The sequence below is a fragment of the Primulina tabacum genome, chromosome 14, assembly GCF_025594145.1.
Source record: "Primulina tabacum isolate GXHZ01 chromosome 14, ASM2559414v2, whole genome shotgun sequence".
NCBI lineage: Eukaryota > Viridiplantae > Streptophyta > Magnoliopsida > Lamiales > Gesneriaceae > Primulina > Primulina tabacum.
The window spans coordinates 4529565-4553283 of NC_134563.1; the positions used below are offsets into that span (position 1 = coordinate 4529565).

Genomic DNA, 23719 nt, shown 5'->3' on the forward strand with positions numbered 1-23719 from the left:
ATCTATAAATCATTTATGAAATAAAAAGAAAATCCCATTGGGCTTATGGGCCGTATTATTATTACTTTTATGAACGTGTTTTTACATTTTGTTTTTTAAAAAACAATCGCAATAAATATATTATGAATGATATTTTCGGAAATTAAAAAATATCAAATCAAAGAGATAAAATGAGTGTTACAATCTAAAACATGTAGCAGTCTTAACCTCGAGCTTTTTCCTTAATTCCCAACGGCTCCGAAAATGTTCACACTACAACTTTGGACCCTATCAAAGAATCTGCCGTGAATTTATATTTTGTCTTTGACCCAAGCAAAATTTGTAGCTTTTATATATATACAAGTGACTCCTGTAAGGAAAAAACAAACAAAAAATTTCATCATTATTATCTTCCTTCTCTTGAGACATTACCATGATGGCACCAATCACTGAAACCAGTGAAGTATTCATGAATGCAATGAATCCATCTTTTTCTTCAAGTAAAGAAGGAGCAAACATTTGTAGGCCAAACTCAGATGGTTTGATTTCCTGTTCTTTGAAAAGAAAGAGACCTTCCAAGATCGAGATCACAGATGTTTTGAAGGAAATCTCTACTGATATATTCAAGAAATGTGAGCCTAAGGAAGGCGTCGGTGGTGATGAAGGTTTCTCTGATTATGGGGTCGGTGTTTATTCTTTGAAGGGCAAAAAAAAGTTCATGGAAGATGCACACAAGATTTTTTCTTCGAAGGATGGTACTAAAAAGGTGGTGACAAAATGAGTTCTTGCTTGTATTTATTGTTTTTACCTGACTGGCATAAGTTGTTAATGTTGCTCTCTAAATCCGACTGATTCATGTGGACCAACCTGAATGAGTATGTTTTTTAGGTGAAACCGAGTTACTGAAAAATCAAATATATGTTGGATAATTTTGATTGTTAACGAATGAAAATTAAGCAAATTAATCAATGTGTTTGATTGGAAATATTCGAAACGAATAACGAAGCTTAATGAATGAATATTAAGTTCGGTGGTTCTGAATTAAACTCGAAACGAGTTCATCAAATGTTGAAAGAACTTCAAACGAGTAGTCGGAACATGTAAAGGACGGAAACAGAAAAAAAAAATTTATCGGTGAACAGTAGCAGGCTCGCACCCGCGCGCCGATCTGCGCGCAGGTGCTCTCGGCAGCAGGCGCCCGCGCCCCTTCGTGTTTTTTCGTGTCCCTTCGGATTTTTCTGGCATTTTTTCATTTCCTTGGCATTGTTTGATGATTGTGGTCAGTTACAATGACCAAAGAACACCCCTATGAATGAAAAATCATGTCTTTTCACTAGAAAAACATTAATTGATTGATTTATTGAAAATCAAAAACACATATACACAACATATCATTTTGCATATTGTTCTTCTTCCTTCTTCAACAAGGGAGAGTTCCATTCATTTCCTTCTTATAGAACTTGGATATTTGAGTGTTCATTATCCAAGAGTTGTAGTTGTATCTTGGGAGAAGATTGCCACAAACATTTAGCACATTGTGTGGGAAAAATTCTTCTATAGGAGAAAGTGTTCAACACTTGCCTCTACAAGTCATTTTCATCATTTTCTTCTTGCTTTTCCTATTAAATTTCAATCCCACAAACAACAATTCTTAAGAAGAATTTAGGATTTTTAATCACTTGCAAGAAAAATCTCAATGGCATCATCATCTACAACACAACATGCAACTGTTGCACCAGGAGATAAACCGGAAAAGTTTTCTAGTGCAGATTTCAAAAGATGGCAACAAAAGATGCTATTTTATCACCTTGAGTCTGTCAAGGTTCTTGAAGGAGGATCCTTCCACCAGTTGCTGAAGACGAGACAACCACCAACATGAGGGCCGCTTTGGATGCATGGAACCAAAGTGATTTCCTGTGCAAGAACTTGCATCCTCAATGGACTTGACAATGCATTGTACAATGTGTACTGTCAAGTCAAGACCGCCAAGGAACTTTGGGATATGCTTGATAAGAAATACATGGCGGAGGATGCGGGTTTGAAGAAGTTTATTGTTGGGAGATTTTTGGACTACAAGATGGTGGACTCAAAGTCCGTGATGAGTTAAGTGCAAGAATTACAACTTCTCTTGCACGAGATTCATAGGGAAGGAATGAGTCTAAGCGAGTCCTTCCAAGTTGCTGCTTTGATCGAGAAACTCCTTCTGTTGTGAAAGGATTTCAAGAATTATTTGAAGCACAAAAGGAAGGAGATGGGATTGGAGGATCTCATTGTGAGATTGAGGATAGAAGAGGACAACAAGAGCACCGAGTCCAAGGCAAGTAAAATGGCACCAAACGAGAATGTAGCAAAGATTCGAAGAATTTCAAGTGCGCAGCAAATGAAGATAAAGAAGAATCCATTTCCACACAACGAGAATGTAGACTTGGTTGAGAAAAAACCAGCTTATATTGTGCTTCTTTCAGCTAACAAAGTTGCTGACATGTATCCTTACAAAACCAATATAAAGTGTAAAATTGTACCTAGCTCTAGCTATTCATACTGTTACAGGGAAACTTCTTTCTTCGATTGAACACAGGAGCCTGAGATAGAATCTGTTGACAAATCCAACAAAAACCAGTCCCAACTGGTCAGCGCTGAGGGATCCCTAAAAGACTATATTTCTTCTGTTAACCTAAGTCTTCCTTGAATGTAGTTAACGTTGCAGAAAATTTGAAATCAACAGTCAAAACAACTTTTTGAGAATGCCAAGATCAAGAACAGGCTGAGTAGTCTACGAGCGTAAACAAACCGAGTTGGTTCGAAAAATATTTTATTCATATTGAATTTATAGAATTCAAACCTTTTTCAATCCCAACTTATATTGTTTTAAAGTTTGCCAACTTTCATATTTTATTAATCTATTATATATATAAATATGTGACTTTATATGTGAATTTACATTCATCTCCTTATTAATTGTTTGTTTTATATTAATTGCTTACTTTAATGTATTTTTTCTTTCTCCTTATTTATATTTTAAATAAATATGATTAGTAGTATTTAATTTTTTATGTCAACCTACATTATAATATGTTATTTTTATCCAGTGATATCTTTTCATTATATAAAATTAAAGTTCAGAAATAACTCATTATCGAATTGTGAATTTTTTTTGGTGTCTTATTAATTTTTTTCATGTCCTCATGTGACAGTTTACTAGAATTTTATGTGTTTAAATTAAATTTTTTTGCGGCTTATATTTATAAATTATTCAAATAAAACATGGTAAAAGATCGTTGTGATTTGAGCCATCAATTTGGGTTGTGTGTGTCGGGTTGGCATGCACCGCCAAACAGTTTATGTGAGTTAGGTTGAAATTTTATCGACTCATTTAAAGGTGAGCCTAAATGAGCTCGCACGAGTTTATATTAAATATCTATATATCTAATATTATCGATTTTCTATTATTATATATAAATATGTGACTTTATATGTGAATATACATTTATCTCTTTATTAATTGGTTGTTTTACATTAATTGCTTACTTTAAATGTATATTTTCTTTCTCCTTATTCATATTTTAAATATGTGCGATTATTAGTATTTAATTTTTTATGTCTACCCACATTATAATATATTATTTTTATCCAATGATATCTTTTCATTATGTAAATTACTATTTGGTTTTTTATCCCTACTCACATCATAATATGTTATTTTTAATTCAATGACTTATATTTTTTATTTATCTTTTTATTGTGTAAATTAAATAATTAATGTTTAGAAATAACTCATTATCGAATTGTGAATTTTCTTGGGTGTCTTATTAATTTTTTTTTCATGTCCTCATGTGACAATTTGTAGAATTTATGTGTTTAAATTAAAATTTTTTGCAACCGAAATTTTTTTGCGATTTATATTTATAAATTATTTAAATAAAACATGGTAAAAGATCGCTGTGATTTGAGCCGTCAATTTGGGTTGAATCTGTCGGTTTGGCCTGCACTGCCAAACAGTTTAAGTGAGTTGAGTTGAAATTTTGTCGGCTAATTTAAAGGTGAGCCTAAATGAGCTCGCACGAGTTCATATTAGGATATTATATATCTAATATTATTGATTTTCAATCATGAATTCTTGATATAAAATAGAAAATATCATTTTGATTTCAAAATTTTGATGTTACTATCTTGTTCCAAAAATTGTGAATTGTTGAGATATTTTGGCAGTCACTCAAAATTGAGTGTCAAAGTTGACTGAGTTGTATTTTTGGATTCCTGACAATATGTTAATCAACAGATTATTTTTAAGTTAGTTTTATCAGTATCGTGAGGGGTAAATATATTATTACAATATATAAATATTGTCATCTCTTTAAATTAATATTCACTTTTATGTTTGACAGTATTATGAGTCTTGGTAAAATGAAGAACAATAAATTCAAACAAACGAATACAAAAAGTCTGGGCGAAACTAGAATTATATGGTATTGAAAATTAATATATAAATTTTTAATGAATTTATCGATGTTAAGATGTATCACAAATCTTATATCATAATATATAAAATTTCAACCTTATAAATGAAATAAATCAAACATATATGAAATATACAAAATTTATATTACATATACAATCAAGTAATTTATTATAATTGTATTTTATTCTAAAAGAATTATTGTCAAACTTAGTGATTGTTGATTTAACATATATTAAATCAACAAACTAAAGAGCGTGTCAATTAAACTAATTGAGTAATCACATATTCTTGAATTTCTTAATTAATTTTTTATCTTGATAATTTGTTTCAGTTAATATTTTAAATTATAAGACACTGTTACTATAACTAAAGACACATTTTTTTAAATGTTCATAAGGACTCAATCACTAAATCATATGAAAAACATTTATCGACATACTATATTGAAAACATTCTAATTAATTCAGCGCATTTGCTGAAAATTTTCTAATTAATTAAGAAAAATTCATTTACAATAATCATATTTAATTTTTTTGGGCTAACACCGTTTATTTTATAAGATATTCATCGCAATTAATTATTTTTATGTTAATCTTTAAATCTGAATTATGATGTATATTGTTTTGCTAAAAGTTCTTAATTAATGATTTAATACATTTATTCGACACTTCAATATTAATATTTTAAAATATATTAATTTTATATTGTATGTGTGCAACACTTCTAATCATGATTATAAAAATTTGATAAAAATTCTAAAAATGAATTAGGTAGAACATAAAAAATTACACAATTAATCAAAAGAGAGAAATAAAAACTAAATAATTGTCTATTACCTATAAACTACTAATACCGATTTCTAAAGATTGAATTCGGTAAAGTGGAGGCACTATGTACTAAAAAAATAAAAAGTTAATGCTTGAATGAGTCACACTGCAAAGTCAGTGAAGTAAAAACGAAGGACAAAGTGAGTTAATAAAAATATTATAATAGGCTAAGCTGAATGAGACTTATATATATAAGTATCTCACTTGGTCTCACCTTATGTTTTGTCACTGTGCAAAGCGAAAGTTCATGCATGGTAGTGTTCTATCTTTTCTTAATTTTTCTCTTGATTTCAAATTTAATTTCATCATCTATTGGTCTTTAAAGATATATTAGAATTTTTTCTAAACATCTAATCTTAAATGTGATAAATTAACCAAATAATTATTATACTTTATATACAATAATAAATAGATTAATATATTTGAAGATAGAAAAAGTAATGTATTGAGAAGAATAAAAAAAAATGTTAGAATTAATACTATAATTATCTGATGTCAATTTTAAATTTAACATTCTACATTCGAAAATGTGTATATTGAGGTAAAGACTATGATGATAAACTAAAAATAATAATTTATTTATCATTGTAACGTAATAATAATGTGATCGTTATTTTGAATCAGAAAATGATGTACTTTGACTTTTTTATTAAATTGCATAAACAATTCTTTCAATATTTTTAGTGGATAAACATGTTAATTAATCTATTAAAATTAAATATAGAATTTAATGATGAATATGAATATATTAATTCAACTTTCAATTTGGGTTTCGAATAGATGAAAAATGATTTTTTTATCTACTACTTATGTAGAATATCAAGTATATATTCTACTCAAATGTCTTATAAATTCATATGATATAGTAAAATGTTATTTGCATAAACTTATTTGTTGGGTACAATAATTGATCATGTTGGGTAGAGTAATTGAAATGTTTCGATTGAACTGTTGTACAATTTAAAATATTTTATTTGCATTGTTACCATAATCTATAGGCTTTGATAAAACAGTAAACGCTTGAGCCTACAATTGGTATCAGAGCCAAGATCGCGACTTTGATTTTCATTGATTGAAATTGGTGCAATTATTAGGAGATAGATTGTCTGGTACAATAATTGTCCATGATGGGTAGGCGCTTGAGTTGTTGTATGATTTACAGATTTGACTTGCATAGTTACCATTAGTTATAGCTTTTGGTAAAGCGACAAACGTTCGATCATACATTATTCGATTGTAAAGCTAGAAGAAACATGTTGCATCAACTTTTAGTTTTGAATGGATCCCTTACATGTTACTCGATTTTTAAATTTAGAAGCATTCTACAGTTTTCAAATATTATTATATATTGAATTATAATTTATCCCTTTCAAATTGGATAAATATACAATAAAACTCATGTAAATATTATTAACAAAAACATTTAAATGAAATATTGGATTTGTCGATAAAAAATAAGAAATAAACAAATTTTGATCCTTGAAAGAGAAACAAGATATTTAAATAAAGTTATAATTGCCACAATGATATAGTGCACCTGCATGCATTTATTACTATATTTTGCAACTAAAATGTCAAAAAAAGTTTCCACATATTATTTTTATATCATATTTAAAATTATTATGAATCCTAATTTTTATTGTTTTGAGTTGGCATTTGTTATGAAAAATCATTGTAAATAAATTGAATTTGAAAATTCTTATATCTATGTATATTACATATTAATATATCAACCTAAGTCTAGGTAATAAAAAACTACAAAATGAACTTATTCATCTTCAATGTACACAAATTATATAGTAAAGATATATGACAATTAAGACAATGAAGTATAATATATGTTTACATATAACAAAATATATAGACACGAAAAAAATATTTTTCTAGATACAAATATTTTTTAATAACTTTTTACAGTGAGTTGGAGAAAATAAAAGAGAAAAAATATTAACTCTGTTGGGTGCAATAATTGTCCCTGCTTGGTAGAGCGATGGAACCGTGGTGCTTGAGTTGTTGTGCGGTTTAAAAGATTTGAGTTTCACCATTACCACTAGCTATAGCTTTTGGTAAAGCGGCAAGCGTTCGGTCTTACAATTGGTATCAGAGCCAAGGTCACGAGTTCGATTCTCATTGATTGCAAGGAGTGCAATTATTGGGAGGGAGTAGGGAGATTGTTGGGTGCAATAATTGTCCCTGCTTGGTGGAGCGATCGAACCGTGGTGCTTGAGTAGCTGTGTGGTTTAAAAGTTTTGAGTTGCACCATTACTCCTAGATGTAGCTTTTGGTAAAGCGGCAAGCGCTCGATCCTACAAACTGTTTGGGTTACACAAAAAAAATTGAAATGGAAGAAGTGTTTGTCATACAATGAATTCAGTTTCCAAATTAAATGTATACTATAAAGTTATATTTATCGTTCAAACTTTATAAATGCAATGAATTTTTCTGAAGATAAGGGTACACAAATGATCCCGTTAAGATATTTAAACAATTAGAAAAATTAAATATATTATTTTTCTAGAAATAATACCAATATGACATTAGTAATTTGATTGTGCTAATTATACTTATGAGTTGATATGAAATATTAAAATCAGTGTCATAAAAAGTCAGTAAAAAGATGATTTATTGTCAAAAATATTATTATTATAAATTACAAATAAATGACAATATTTAATCAATATTTTTTTGAATCAATTCATCAGTACTTTTTATGTGATGATATATTGTTATCTTAATTAGGGGTGAGCATTCACCGACCGAACTAAATTAGTCATAACCGTTCCGAACCGAAATATTTAGCAATAACCGAACCAAACAAATTATTTTTCATAAACGATGAAAACCGAATCGAATTAAAATCGATTAATTCGGTTGGTGTCCGAATTAACATATTAGTTTTTTTAAAAAATGTAATTTAACTTTAATTATATATGTAATTTTTTTGAACACTACAATCTACACAAATGCATAAAAACATAAAATCACATACATCACAAATTTTTCTTTAGAATTAGGTCTGATTTTAAAATTAAAAATAAAAAAATATATTAAAATTGATAAATAATAAAAATTTATTAAATAATAGTATTTATTATATCGGTTAATTCGGTTACCCGATTTCAAAATTTTGAAAACCGTAACCGAGTCGAAATAACCGATATAACCGAATTCTTTTAATTTTAAAATCGAATTTTCGAAATAACCGAACCAATTTCCGAATTGACTCGATTCGGTCGGTTAATTCAGTCTAACCGAAATCTTGCCCACCCCTAATAATAATGTGTAGTTTATATGTTATCAATTATAAGTGTCTAATAAATTAAATGTGACTAGGAAAGTAAAAGCATTCAGTGAAAATTGTCGTCAATTTACATGAAAGAGGATAATAATCAAACAACATTGTAAATAAAAAATTGCATATCATTGATTGTCATAAAAGATTGTAATAATTGAATATTGTAATAAAATATATGCATTATTGAGAGAATATGACAAATAACAAAAGAAAACAATATGATAAAAAAGATACTGAGAAAAATTTTAGTGGTCCAAATATCTTTTTTTAAAATTAAAAAAATATATTTTTTCTAAATTAGTTACATATGCTAATTAACACGAAAGGTCAAAATTTACAATACTATTATCATTATTTTTGTTGAGTTAACTAATTTTATTTCAAATTATAATTACTTTCCCACGTGCAACGCACGTACATTATTTCTAGTATATATATATATATAATAGATTTTGAACTTTCCGAGTTTTTATTTTAATAGCTTGCAAACGTATTTGAATCTTTCGAACTAACCTCAAACCCAAATTCTAATTCGAATAGAATTTGAACAAAAAAAATTAAATTTTTCGAGTTTCAAATCAAACTCACACTCGAAATATATTTATTTCAAACCTTAAATTTTTATCATATTCAGCTTTCGTTTACCTTGTACGTTAAAAAAGTAAATTACAAAATGGAAAAGAAGGTATCATTTACGCTTTATCAAGATGCAATAATAAACGAGATTTTGAACCAAGAAAAAAGAAAAAGAAAAACATTTAGGCAGAGTTTCTGGATCATTCTCAAACACAATGGAAGACGCCTTGTGGCTAATTAATTGTTTCATCGAACTTTTTACAGATATCAATGGAATCCGGTGCATTACATGTTTTTAAGGCAACAGGGGTTCAATTTTGAAGAGGTGAGAAATTCCTTATCTATATATTGCTGGCAGACTTTCTCCTCAATCTGTTCCAATCACTCTCTTTTGCCGGTAGACATGTCTCTGACCCTGCTTCTGATACTGGAAAAGGTGGTACAAACCCGCCACCAAGTGCCCGGTAAAAAATTTCGAAGTCTAAATCGTACTGAGAATGCTTCCTTTGACTGAGACAGAGAGGAGCAGTTACCGGCACCGAGTCAGACTCAACTAACCTGTTTTGTTCCTCAGACTTTACAAAGCGCTCGTCTGTTAAACCCTTTCCGTAGTTGAATGCATCCCAAAATTCACAAGACTCTTCACCTTCTTTGACATTTATAACCGGACCTTCGGCCATTTCATAACGGATAAACTGAGCTGTTGCTGTCATCGCATTATCTGACATCATTTGGGAGCAATGCTTCCCGCTCCAGATATATAAAGCAGAAGGAATGAGAATAATGAATGCCCCCCGAGAATCAAGACACCATTCACCCGGGTCACACAACATTTTCGGTACAAGGTGAAGAGGATCATATGACGAGTGAGGCGCCATTCGATACATCCTAAGAAGAGACATAGGACTCGCAGGAAGGGCGTGCACGCGTTTCTGGCACTGCAGAAGTTGGCATGCAAATCCCACATTTGGATCTGTAACCTCTCTGGCTGCTTTGACAAGCTGGTATGCATCATCAAAGCTCCGGCCCTCTTTCCACATAAGATATGCAATAACCAATGAGGTCGATCGAGAAATTCCCTGACAACAGTGGACGAGGACATGCTTCCCTTGTTCTCGAACATCTTCAAAATAATCAAACACATCATAGAGAATACTCGTAATATCTTCAGAAGGGCAGTCCTGCAGCCAAAGGGTCTTATACACTAGTTCACTCCTAAAATATTCCGGGCAAACAAAACCCACACAGTTCAGCACATGGGTGATCCCATTCTGGCGGAGAATTTCACGATCCTTTGCAACTGCTTCACTTCCCAAATATACATGATCTAAAACCCTCGAGCATTCCTTGTCAAAAAAGGCAAGCTTCTCTCTTTGAAAATCAAATTTTCGAGGCGGTTGTTCTGAAGTTAAATTTCCACGGGGTGTCATTGATCGAGGAGTTGGAGGAGGATTTGGCCATATGCCAAGATCATCTAACCCAGCTTTGGGCCAATTCTCAATACTCGGTCTGATGATAGAAAGAGGCTGAAGTGGCGGCAAACACGCTCGTGCTTTGCTGTTCCATAGTGGCTTAGAATGCGACTGTCTTGGCTGGCTTTCAGTCCATGAAACTGACCTTGAGAATGACTTCCAACTTCCGACCGATGCTGGATCCTTCTCTTCTTCCCTTAACATTTCAAAATTTATTCGAACACACTGCAAAACAAATTAAACCCATCACCATATAGCTCTAGGAAATCCGTTGTCATCAATTTCAGGACCCAAGATTGAAGAGAAAAGAAGCCAACCGAACCATCAAATTGAAGTCTACATAGACAAAAGGATAAATCTCATGATCATCCATTGCCAATTCTTGAAGGAAAGCCTCCAAATACAGTCAATCCGAAAACATGTATTGAATAACGTACCAATTTCAACTAATCTTTCTCACACTAAACCCGTCACCAAAATTCTTCACTTCCATGACATTGAGAAACACACGAAATCGAACACAAATATCATTCAGTAAAAACCCACAACTCAACGTCATCAAAAGCTCAAACTTTCCTTTCAACATAAAGACCAATTTGTTTGCACAAAAGCACGCATAAATAAACACTAAATTCATGAACACAAAAATAACCCAACGAAAATCATAAATTGGCATAAAAAAGTTCCCAAGAAAACCACAGTCAAGTAACCAAGAGATAACACGTACGTGAACTCTGTAGCCTTCCAAATCGCGAACATGAATTTGAAAATATATGGAGAAAGGTGGGCGGGAGACGAACACGAAGGATTCTTCCAACACAAATTGTGTGCACAGAGAGAGAGAGAGACCAAAGGTCTGCCAATTTATAGATGTGGAAAATGAAGAAGTCAAAATTGCCACGTCATCATGTTGACCTCATTAAATATTTAAGCGGGCTTTTTGCATTTCCTTTTTTTACTTTGATTTTTAATTTCCTTTTAATTGTGATTATATTATACTTTCGCATGTCAATTTCTTAATATCACATATTTACTCTATTTTATACCTCACTTTAATTGAACATAAACTAAATGTAATTAGGATTTCTATTATATTTTTATTTCAAACAATAAACAACATATCATATTTAAATCCATATATTATTTATTTACTCGTTAGTTACATAAAGTTGAATGAATTTCAAATATCATTATTGGATGAATTTGAAATTCTTCAAAATTAACATGAAACACTATTTAAACATGTAAAGTGAATTTGAACTTTGAAATTATGGTCTTGATTTTCTAAAACAAAAAAAAAATATTTTGAATATATTTGAAATTTATCGATGATACAAATGCAACATTAAATACCGACTTCGTTTTCCCACGTGTAATGAGAGAAAATATATTTGATGATTATAACATATTAAAATTTTTTGAAAATAAATAATTTAAAGTATTAATTAACTATTTCCTTTTGAATCTCGTGTTTATATATCATCATATTATAATTGATAATATCTAGTTGAAAGATGTATGTACATGCATGTTTTAAGGATATGAAATAATACATTAAATTATGGTATAAAATCCAAAATTTTAATTGTATTAAATAATATTTATTTTGTGCGGCTTATCAAAACCAAATTACTTATTCAATAAATTCTTCGCTAAGTGGTCAAATTTTAGAGCACTTGATTAGCTTATTCGTTTGCTGATTATATTAAATAAATAAATTGAACAATTCCACAATGAAAAGCACAGCAGCAGATTTAATGGGGTATTACTAATAATCACTGCCGATTGCCGAATCAGACCGTGCATTTGAATTCCTTACTCTAGATATCGCAATACCATGCCAACAAAGACATGCTCAAATCTGTGTAAGGATATCCGAGTTGATGGAGTAGCTGAACGTTTGTCAATGATCAGGAGTTTTCTCTTAGTCAAAACTTTTTTGGGTCAGTTTGTCACACATGTACATGATTTGTCCATTGCAGTTTATCTGGCTAGCGTGACTTGCATATTACTGCGTTAACACAAATCTTTACCCAGTATGCATCGAAAGGTTTTGACATTTATGGATTCTATCTTCATGAAAACAGATTGGCTCAAGTTTTATTAAGGAGGAGTATAATTAAAAAATTATTTAATGTATGCGGAGCAAGATATAGAAGTGGTTTTTGAAAAATCGAACAATAACAGGGGAAAAAATCATTTATCGATGATTTCGTAGAAGTGATTATATCGCTCGATCTTACGTGGTCCAATCCCGAGGGAGGCCTCATTAATTAAAAATAAAAGGAAGATAACCTATAAATCAGAAAACACAAAATTTTGAAGTCAAATTCAAACTGCTGATTAAGTTGTCTTGTTACATTTTATAAGCTATGAAATGGCCAAATAGGGTGACATGCACTTAACTAGGACTTAATCCAATTTTATCAATTCAAATTTTATGAAGCCATTTCAACTACAGATACGTACACAATAGAGAGGCCGCAGTCACGAAGACGGGTTCAGAAATTGATAGTCTAATCTTCTTCTTTTTAAAAAAAAAAAAAAAAAAAAAAAAAAAAAAAAAAAACCATTTACGGAGAGTTTGGCGCATCCTTACCTGTTTATCAGAAGAAAAAAAATAACATACATGAGAAGAAGACTAAATCAAGATCTCTCAAGTAAAAAATTCAAATAAATACAATTTACGTGTAGCTCTAACATGAAGATATCTCAATTCATCAACACGACACATTCCTCTAATAACTATGTAAATATAAGGATTCAAAATTTTGAAATAATCATATAATATAATTCTTATTTTAATATAAAATGACTTTAGTTATTGTCATGTATGGATCTATTCAATATACTGTTTCCTATCTTCATGACCGAGCAGTTTTTATTTCTTTTTCTCTTTAAAGAAGTAAACATAATTTTAAAATATTAAGTGCCAGGGAGTCAAAAAGGCAAAAATTTGTGTGAGACGGTTTCACGGGTCGTATTTTGTGAGACGGATCTCTTATTTGGGTTATCCATGAAAAATTATTATTTTTTATGCTAAGAATATTACTTTTTATTGTGAATAAAGATTCGTGAGACCGTCTCACAAGAGACTTACTCGAGTCAAAAAAACAAATTGATGAGCTATAACTGAATTTTTATTACTCAATTTACAACCATGAAAATTCACAAGTCCAAAATATATTGTGCCTTAGTATTTTACACTACACCTTGAATCAAGTATAGACTTTTTTACACGACCCAAATGAAACTCAATAATACAATGTAATATTTAAAAAAAAAAAAAAAAAAAAAACTTAGAATCCCAATTGGAAAGTGGTCTAAGATTCAAATTAATCTTTTGTTTGGACATAAACTAAGCTCGAGTGTAGTCGAGAAAGGATGGCCAGAAGTAAGCAAAAAACTTGTATTTAATTTCATGTCCCTTCAAGTCGATATTGTAAAAGTTGACCACTGTTCTTTTTAAATAATGATTAGATATATAGAATTTTTCGTAGTACACTGCGAATTCTAGACAAAATCAAGCTTATGTCATGAATTTATTGACTTCAATACTCATCATGTATTTTTCGTGATACATTTGCAGTCCTTTTGAGACTATATTCTTATTATGAATTAATCGATACAGTAGGATTTCTGAGCTAACAGATACTATAATGCATTGTTTTTAGGGGGAAAATGTAATTTATGTTCCATATATTTGTTTAATTTTGAAATTGACTTGTCAAATTTTAGTTTTACTCAATTATAATTATTATTTTTGAAATTTTAGTCGTTCTCGAATGTAACTGTAATATATCAGTGTAAAAAAAACCTAAAAAAATTGTCAAAAGTGAAAAATATTTGATTAATATTAGTAATGCAATTCGTGGTTTTTTTAAAAAAAAAAAAAAAAATTGAACCATTAAATAACAATTTTTTTTTAAAAAAACTAGTATCATGCGATTGGTGATTTTTATTATTATAGTTTATTTGTGATGTCCAACAAACTCCAAATTAGGTAAATGACACGAAGACATCATTTATTTTGTGTGTTTTCTGATTTTAACTATTTTTATTGTTGTTATTATTATTCATTTTGTCCTTTTTCTGATTTAATTATTTTAAAATTAATTATTTGGTTATTTTGTATGAGCATAGTATAAAGTATTACTATTATCATCATCTTTATTATTATAATTATATAATAATATAGATAAATAAAAACAAATGATTTATTAAAATATTACATGGAACGCATAAATTTTTATTTTTTAAAATAGCACCACTTCGACTAAATTTGAATGAATTCCACTCCAGCTTTATATGCTCACTCGCAAAATATGAGGAAAAAAACACAAGGATAAAGGGAAAATGAGAATCAAAGAAATGGTTCAGAGAGTTCCATTTCATTCGCAGATTCTTGATGTGTTTCAGAGTGGTGTGAGCCTACAATATTTAAACCAAGCCAATGCCATGGCCAGCAGATGTATCGAGGTCTGCTTAGGCCGGTTATTGAGTTACCCCGTGTATCAAGTTCATCCAATTGTCGTGTGAGCTCTTCCACTCGATCCCTCAGCCTGGCTGTCCGCATATCTGCCAACTTCAATGACTTCTCGGCTGCATCTCTTGCTACCATGGCAGCTTCTGCGGTTTCTTCTTTGAATTTGAGTTTCTTCTCTGACTCGGTCAGGGCTTGCCTTGCCTCCTCTAGCTCTTGTCGCACTGCTGCCAACTGCAGAACCGCGAAACACTAGTTTGAGTTGACTCGATAACACGACAATGAATACAAATGTATATTTATTATTTTAGCGGGATCCCGTGTAATTAAAATCGTAATCGAGGAATTCTGATCCCTTAGATTGAACACCACCATAATTCAGACATTATCGTCACTGTGGAGTAGCTACAAAAGACAACATGAGAAAAACGAATCAAACACGTGACAATGACTTTGCTGCCAACTGACGAGCAGATATCTGCCATTCTACAAAAATTTAAAGTTGTTAGCAATAATACAATTCAAATACATTATATCTTACAAGACTAAGCGCCAAATTTTATTGCGCTACATAGACAATTACACCAGTCAATTGCTGCTCCTCTACAATTTATGTCTGTCCTGCTCGAAGTATCTTAAAAAATTGACAGACATGGCCAAACGTCTAAGAAATAGCACAGATGAGAGAAATGAAGTAGGGAGATACAGGACAACTTCCAATTCAGATTGTAAAAAATAATTTTGCTTTTCAAAATTCAAGAAGAAAATTTTGGCAAATCTTAGATATCAGTACAATTCTTTTCACATGTCAAATTTTCTTTTAGATGTTCAAACGCGGTAAGCTAAAATGATTTAAAAATTAACACAGATTAACTCGTTCTAGCTCATTACTCATCCTCTAGTATACCTGGGCGACATACTCCTGTTCCACTGCTTGACCAGCATCAGCTTCTTGCTGTGCTGCCACCTTCCACCGCATGATTTCTTCTTCTGCAGATGCAATATCCATCATAAGCCCTTCAACCTAGGCATTCCAAGCAGCAGAACGAGTATCAAATCTATGCATTTTCAGAGTATCTTCAAAAATTAAATAGGATGTAAAAACTCTGATTCTAGAGGCTGACGTCATCAAGGATATAGAACCTGTGACCTACATTTTCATTTGCCACTCGTTCCTTCTCTTCGAGTTCTTCCACATGATGTCTACATTGGTTGAGTTCCTTGGCTTGAGCATCTACACGCTCCTTGTATAAACTTGACTCTTTCCTTAATCCAGTAAAATTGAATGCACACAATACTAACAGTCAGGAAAGGTTTGTTTATTGCATTGACCATTTTACCAAAAAAATTGCAACTTATTTTGTATGTTCTCGCAGCACAAACTTTACACAATTGTGCTCACTAAGTTCAGTTATTTTTACTCGGCTTATCTTTAATGCACAACCAAAAGTCATAGTTTTGGAGTTCCTAAGATCAATGAAGACCATATGTATAATAAGCTAGCAATGTTGTAAATGGTGGGGGGGCGGTCAGCCAGGCGGTTGATTTTTTTTAAAAAAATATTTTTATACATAATTATATATTACAATACATTCATATGATTACAAGTTGAATTACCAAATATTCATATGATATTACCAACATAGGGAGTGTTCGCAGTGATGGTGGGCGTTCACAATAGCAGTGATTGTTGTGCCTGACCGGTACTTGCATGTTATTGTTTATGATTATCGCAGCGTCAGTCTCGAGTCATTTTACTATTTTCTGATGCTTGAGTTTTTCAGGATGACCAACTTACGGGGAGGTCATGCCGAAATTTTTCTAGGCCCTGAGGTCCATTTCAATTATATAATATATGACAATGATTCTCAAATTTAACATAAAAAATAAAAAACCTCAACATCAGTTCAACTAAGCCGGCAAAGCTCCCAAACAACATACATCAAATCTAAATAACAACACAGATACACGAGGCATCTCCCCGGATAATAGCACTTAACATATAACTGACAAAAAAACTCCAAACAACCATAACTACTATCTGAGAAAACTCCGCTAGACACAACCAAGCAATCCCACCTCAATCACGAGCTCCGCTAGCGGAACCTCCGTCTGGTGCTGCAAAACCCATCGGGAGATCTACCATGGAATAATGCTCGAGCAACAACACAGGGGAGCTACATCGTCATACATCTAAACCGCCCTGCCAAGTATGCGAGGTATGCCAGCCTGTGCTGAATAACACCTCTGACTCGGCCTCCATACAGCTGATACGATACAACAGGATGCCACAATGGATATCAACAACATGGCTCAACATGAATGTCATAACAATATGTCATATGCTAAATGCCAATAATATGTCACAATAATAAACATATATCACAACGAAGGCATTTAACAAATTACAACAGTCAACAAGTCATAGATACGATCAGTACAACACAGAATGACAACTAAACATAATTTATGAGTTACCGTCGTATGTTACCGAGCTGTAACATACCTACACCAACTTGACAATCCAATATCGACTTTACTTCAAGACTCTCGGCCTAAACAAAACAACAATAAGCCGATCATGAAAACTACATTTTATACCAATGTCCGATTTAGCACAAAAGAGTATAAAATTAGTATCTCGCTCAATATTAACTCAAATCAATATCCACCAATTGGAAATGAAAGAAAACTCAATTATCTAAGTTTTTCCAGTTGAAATCATATTCAAATTCCCAATCATTTGAACCCAACATTACATTGAACCCAAGATATCAAATCTGCTCTCGCATAAAATTCCAGCCACTGCGCAGTTCCAAAAAAACGAACATAACATGCACAATTCTTGCTGGAATTTAACGATCCAAGTCTCATTTCGAAGACAAGACATGGCTCTACAACTTTCATTTGAACAAAAAATTCAGAATCCGAAGGCATGAAGGTTAAAATCCCGAATTACAGTAGGTATTCTGCACAGTTCAATTTCGAATCTGGTTTTGACACATTTTGGTAGAAAAATCATAACAAATCCGTTTTAATCGAAATTCGATGATTCCAACGGCTCTAGAAAGCTAACAAACAGAGCTACAAGTTCTATTTGAACCACAAGTCGAGATTCTTAGAGCACATTACACATAAACTCGAAATTCAGAAGCACAAAACTGAAACTCACCAACTACTGCACGGAAACAAGGTTCACGAAATAGAGCTTCGATCTGCTCGCTTCCTTGCTAAAAATTCGCGATTTATGGCTCAAAACGAAGCTACTGATGTAAAGAAGACAACCACTCAAACCGATCAAGATTTCAACGCCGGACGGAGGAGATATCGCGATTCCACCGCAAGCCGCTACACAAGTGACGGGAATGGAGTTTCTTTCTTCTCTTCCTTATCTCGTTTCTTCCTTCTCTCTCTTAAGATAAGTTATGTGTGTATATGTATGTATATATATACACACATGTATATTTAATTGCTAAGAATAGTAACACATGCTCAATAATCCCGGTTTTAAATTTATCTTGCTCCCGTGTATTATTTAAACTCTATATATATTTTATATCGTTAAATTCTCCGATATTCTAAAATATATATTTTTAACACACTTCCTAAAATTATTTGGCATAAATAATTATTTTTTAGAACTCAATAATTATTCTAATTATGCCAAATTACCGGATAATTAATTATAGGGCCTTAAATAACACACGAGAGGAAAATAAATGCAAAAACCGGGATAAAAAGAGGCATGAGCATTACACTATATACATATACATACACACATAACTTACCTTAAGAGAGAGAAGGAAGAAAAGAAATAAGAAAGAAAGAAGTTTTCCCCCAAACCCCATTCCCGTCACCCTTGGAGCAGCCCCGACAAAATCGCAATATCTCCTCCGTCCGACGTCGAAATCTTGATTGGTTTGAGGGGTTGTCTTTCTTACATCAGTAGCTTCGTTTTGAGCCATAAATCACGAATTTTAGCAAGGAAGCGAGCATATCGAAGCTCCATTTCGTGAGCCTTGTTTCTGTGCAGTAGTTGGTGAGTTTCAATTTTTGTGCTTCTGAATTTCGGGTTTATGTGTATTGTGCGCTAAGAATCTCGACTGGTGGTTCAAATAGAACTTGTAGATTTGTTTGTTAGCTTTCTATAGTTGCTGGAATCATCGAATTTCTATTAGAAATGGATTTGTTATGATTTTTCTACCAAAATGTGTCAAAACCAGATTCGAAATTGAACTGTACACAATACCTACTATAATTCGGGATTTTAAGCCTTCGTGCCTTCGGATTCTGGATTTTTGGTTCAAACGAAAGTTGTAGAGCTGTCTTATTTTCGAAATGAGACTTGAATTGTTAAATTTCAGTAAGAATTGTGCAAGTTATGTTCGTTTTTCTGGAACTGCTCAGTGGTTGGAATTTTATTCGAGAGCAGATTTGATATCTTGGGTTCAATGTAATGTTGGGTTCAAATGATTGGGAATTTGAATATGGTTTCAACTGGAAAAACTTAGATAATTGAGTTTTTCTTTCATTTCCAATTGACGGATATTAATTTGAGTTAATATTGAGTGAGATACGAATTTTATACTCTTTTGTGCCAAATCGGACATTGGTATAGAATGTAGTTTTCATGATCGGCTTATTGTTGTTTTGTTTAGGCCGAGAGTCTTGAAGTAAAGTTGATATTGGATTGTCAAGTTGGTACATGTATGTTACAGCTCGGTAACATACGACGGTAACACATAAATTATGTTTAATTGTCATTCTGTACTGCACTGATCGTATCTATGACTTGTTGACTGTTGTAATTTGTTAAATGCCTTCGTTGTGATATATGTTTATTATTGTGACATATTATTGGCATTTAGCATAGGACATATTGTTATGACATTCATGTTGAGTCCATGTTGTTCTTGTTAGTCCGTTGTTGATATCCATTGTTATCTGACACTGTTGTTCATCTCGGGATCATAGTGTGGCTGATAGGCCTATACACATGAGACCGTAGATGTGATTGAACAATCCCGTGGTTAGTGTAGCCTTTTGAGGTGAGTGCATGGATTGTGTCATCTAGTTCGTTCTGTTGTGCCATCCTGTTATATCGTATCAGCTGTATCGAAGCCGAGTCAGGGGTGTTATTCAGCACAGTTTGGCATACCTCGCATACCTGGCAGGGCGGTTTAGCTGCATGACGATGTAGCTCCCCTGTGTTGTTGCTCGAGCATTATTTCAGTTATCGTACCGTTTATTGGCTCCTGTTATCCCGATTATTCGTTGAGCCTTTCATGCATTGCATATTACATTTTATTATATGATTATGCATGATTTATGTTTATTGTTTTTATTGTTGGACTGTTTCATACCAGAATCCTAACCTCAGTTGTTTACTGGGGGGCTACTGTGGTTGCTTTTGGTCACCATGGTAGATCTCCCGAGGGGTTTTGCAGCACCAGGTGGAGGTTCCGCTAGCGGAGCTCGTGATTGAGGTGGGATTGCTTGGTTGTGTCTAAAGGAGTTTTCCCATATAGTATTTATGGTTGTTTGGAGTTTTTTTGTCAGTTATATGTCAGGTGTTATTATCCGGGGATATGCCCCGTGTATCTGTATTGTTATTTGGATTTGATGTATATTGTTTGGGAGCTTTGCCGGCTTAGTTGAACTGATGTTTGAGGATTGTTGTCGTGTGCATGGCCGGTACTTGCATGTGATTGTTTATGATTATCGCAGCATCAGTTCTAAGTCATTTTACTATTTTCTGATGCTTGAGTTTTTCGGAATGTTCTATTTACGGGGAGGTCATGCCGAAATTTTTCTAGGCCCTGAGATCCGTTTTAAAGTATTTTAAACCATTTCCGCTGCAAAATCTAAATCAAACCATTATTGTTTGATCATTAATTGTCATTAGAGTAAATGGGTCTCACTAGGTGACTGAGCTGGTAGAACTATTATGATTTGGAACTTGGAAGATAAAGTGTAGAAGTGTATTAATAATTAAGGTTTTCTAAAATTTGTTGACTTTGACCGCCTCGCCCGCTCCTAGTCATCTTCTACCGCCTACAGAACAACCTAAATCAAAGGCAGTGCGGTCGATGGACGCCTCCTCGCCTGCTATTTAGAGCACTGCTTGCGAGCACTCGAACATATATATATATATATATATATATATATAATTATGTAATATAAATAATAAAATGACTGAATTTTATTTTTCGAGCTTTTTCAAATTCAAGCTCAAGTAACTCAATATCTACAAGAGTCGAGCTTGAGCACGAAGTTGATTACTCGATTGAGTTCGAGCAGGGAAATTAAAATCGAGTCGAGCTCGACTCTGCTCGGGTAACAGTGAACCACTAGCATGTTGTGTCAATATTTTGATCATATCATAGCAATTCGAAACTTCAGTGGACAATCCTATTATATTTACACATGCAGGAAAAAAAAGAGGGCATCTGACACTAAATTTTGGCATAAAGGTACCTTAGTTCCTCCACAGAATGCTTTAGCTCGATAATCTCAAGCTGTGACTGCTTAATGATATTCTCCAGAGCACTAGCCTGCTTGTAGAATAATGATAGAATAATGATTAACAACTGGAAAAGAAAATCAAGCAGAAAACAAAATCATGCTAAAAGATATGAGTACCAGAGCATATACTTCATCTTCCTGTGACTCGCCAGTACCCAATGTTCCTTTAGAAGGCTGAAATTTGCTGAACTTATAATCTATACCGGCCTCTTTTAAACCATTTTCTGCAACTTTAAACAGCTTGTTTGTTTCAGATGACAAGTCAACTGAACTTCGCTTTGACAATGTACTTCTTAATAAAGACCCAATTTGTTCTTTCTCATTCACTAATTGTGTAATAGTCTCACTCAGCTTTTTCACTTCACGAGTTTTATCCTCTATTGAATCCCTAGTTTTCTCCACAACAATTTTACTCAACTCATACATGGACTTCATTCCGGCTAAAGACGCTCTAATATTTTCCTCATTTGACTCTTGAGCAAGGAATAAGGACTGGGACAATTCTGATGATTTTTTAGCATCAACAATTTTCATAGCTTTACACATTTCTCCATGGATACCAGACACAAAATTCAATTGATCAATCAACAACGGTCTTTGTGTCTCCATTTTCGATTCATACTCACTCACCAATAATCTCAATCTTGACAGCTCACTCTCTATTGTGTCCTGCTTCTCAAAAAATTCTCTTTCCAATTCAGCCATTTTCCCATTTTTCTCATTCATCGATTGTTTCAAATTCTCAATTTCCTCACTTTTCTTTGCCACTTCCTCTCTCAACACACCAATTGTTGCCTCAAGCTGTGAAACTTCGATGGCGATCTCATAATTCCTATGGTCGACCAATTCCCGAGCCTCATTTCTTGCTTTGACACTAGATTCAATCTGTTTTATAAGTTCCTCCACGATATCATTTGTCCTCTTAATTACACTATATGCCACAGCTGGCAATCCAGAATACTTATTAGACTTTGGCAACCCATTCCCTCCAAAATCTTTATAACTACTCACTTTCCTTGATATCTTCTCGGTACCACTAATAAGCATGGAAGACCCCGTTTCCATTTCTATCCTTGTCGCCTCCCTCGCCTTCTCTACCTCCTCTAGCTGCTTCAAAACCTCATCTTTTTGTGTCAATGCCTCTTCTTTCAACTTAATTTCTTCTTTCAACTCCTGACTAACACTATCCAATTTCCTCAAAGCTTCCTCCTTCCCATTCACTGCCTCATCACGCTGCCGTGAGCACTCATCTCGTTTCTTGAGGGCCTCGTGGCACAACACCTTAAGCCGATTAAACGAAACTTGGAGATCATTTTTCGAATTCTCAGCCGCCTCACGAGCTATTCTCTCACGATCAAGCTCTGCAAGGATTTCCCTAAACTTCTCCACAGATATACTTTCTGCTGTCTTAATATCAATATGCACCGGATCATCTGCCTCAACATCGTTCAATACGTCGTTTTCCTCGACACTCGACATCAAGCAAAACAATATATACAACAATTCACAGAAATAGCAAGCACCCACTACAAAATATCCATCATTTAACTCCAAACACACGATCAAAACAAAAATAACAATAAAGATCGGGATATTGCAAATGCCTATGGTAAAAAAACCCAAAAAGGAATAATCGAAGAAAATATAAGTAATACCCACGAGAAGAAATGGGATTAATCGACGCAGTATGCCACAATGATTGAAAGTTACGAAGTAAAAGCTTCAGCAGGAAATCGTACCCGCCACCCGGATAACCTATAGAGCCCAACAGAAGAGAGGAGGAAATATAAATTCCAGAAAGAAAACCAACAAGGTACCCATCAGTCTCCTTCCTTAGTCATAATTTCATCATTATTATTTTAAGTATAATATTTGATTCTGTAACAAATAAATAATTGAAATATATAATTTAGTAATAAAGATTCTCATTATGAAACTATATTGACATATTCAAAAATAATAATATAATTTGATGAGACATCAGACATATTCAGCTTCTTCTTCTTCTCTTTTACGGAGGTAAATAATATAAACTGAGATAGATCGTAATTAAAATCTTTTTTAACTTTATAATAAATTAATCAAATCAACTATAAAACTAAT

At 32.7% G+C, this 23719-nt stretch overlaps 2 protein-coding genes and 1 long non-coding RNA gene across 4 annotated transcripts; 1 reads left to right on the forward strand and 2 right to left on the reverse strand.

Moving 5' to 3' along the window:
• Positions 1 to 9268: 9268 nt before the first annotated feature.
• On the reverse strand, positions 9269 to 11422 carry LOC142524818 (protein-tyrosine-phosphatase MKP1-like). Its single transcript, XM_075628930.1, is given in 3 exon segments — positions 9269 to 9481; positions 9484 to 10833; positions 11336 to 11422. Coding segments are annotated over 2 exon segments (1389 nt in total). The 5' UTR covers positions 10813 to 10833; positions 11336 to 11422; the 3' UTR covers positions 9269 to 9421.
• A 3463-nt stretch (positions 11423 to 14885) lies between these two features.
• On the reverse strand, positions 14886 to 23460 carry LOC142524257 (uncharacterized protein At3g49055-like). Of its 2 annotated transcripts, none has more exons than XM_075628151.1 (5): positions 21734 to 23459; positions 21569 to 21645; positions 16246 to 16357; positions 15999 to 16115; positions 14886 to 15325 (listed from the first exon to the last, which is right to left on the reverse strand). In XM_075628151.1, the coding sequence occupies exons 1-5, from the start codon at positions 23093 to 23095 to the stop codon at positions 14972 to 14974; spliced, it is 2022 nt and encodes a 673-aa protein (XP_075484266.1). In that variant the 5' UTR covers positions 23096 to 23459; the 3' UTR covers positions 14886 to 14971. The 2 variants fall into 2 exon arrangements, with proteins under 2 accessions (XP_075484266.1, XP_075484267.1); XM_075628152.1 differs by lacking the exon at positions 14886 to 15325 and adding an exon at positions 15336 to 15577 and having other exon boundaries at positions 21734 to 23460.
• LOC142524258 (uncharacterized) lies at positions 17656 to 21244 on the forward strand. The gene is made up of 2 exons (XR_012814859.1): positions 17656 to 20329; positions 20518 to 21244. It is a non-coding gene; the product is annotated as an uncharacterized LOC142524258 (long non-coding RNA).
• Positions 23461 to 23719: the final 259 nt, after the last annotated feature.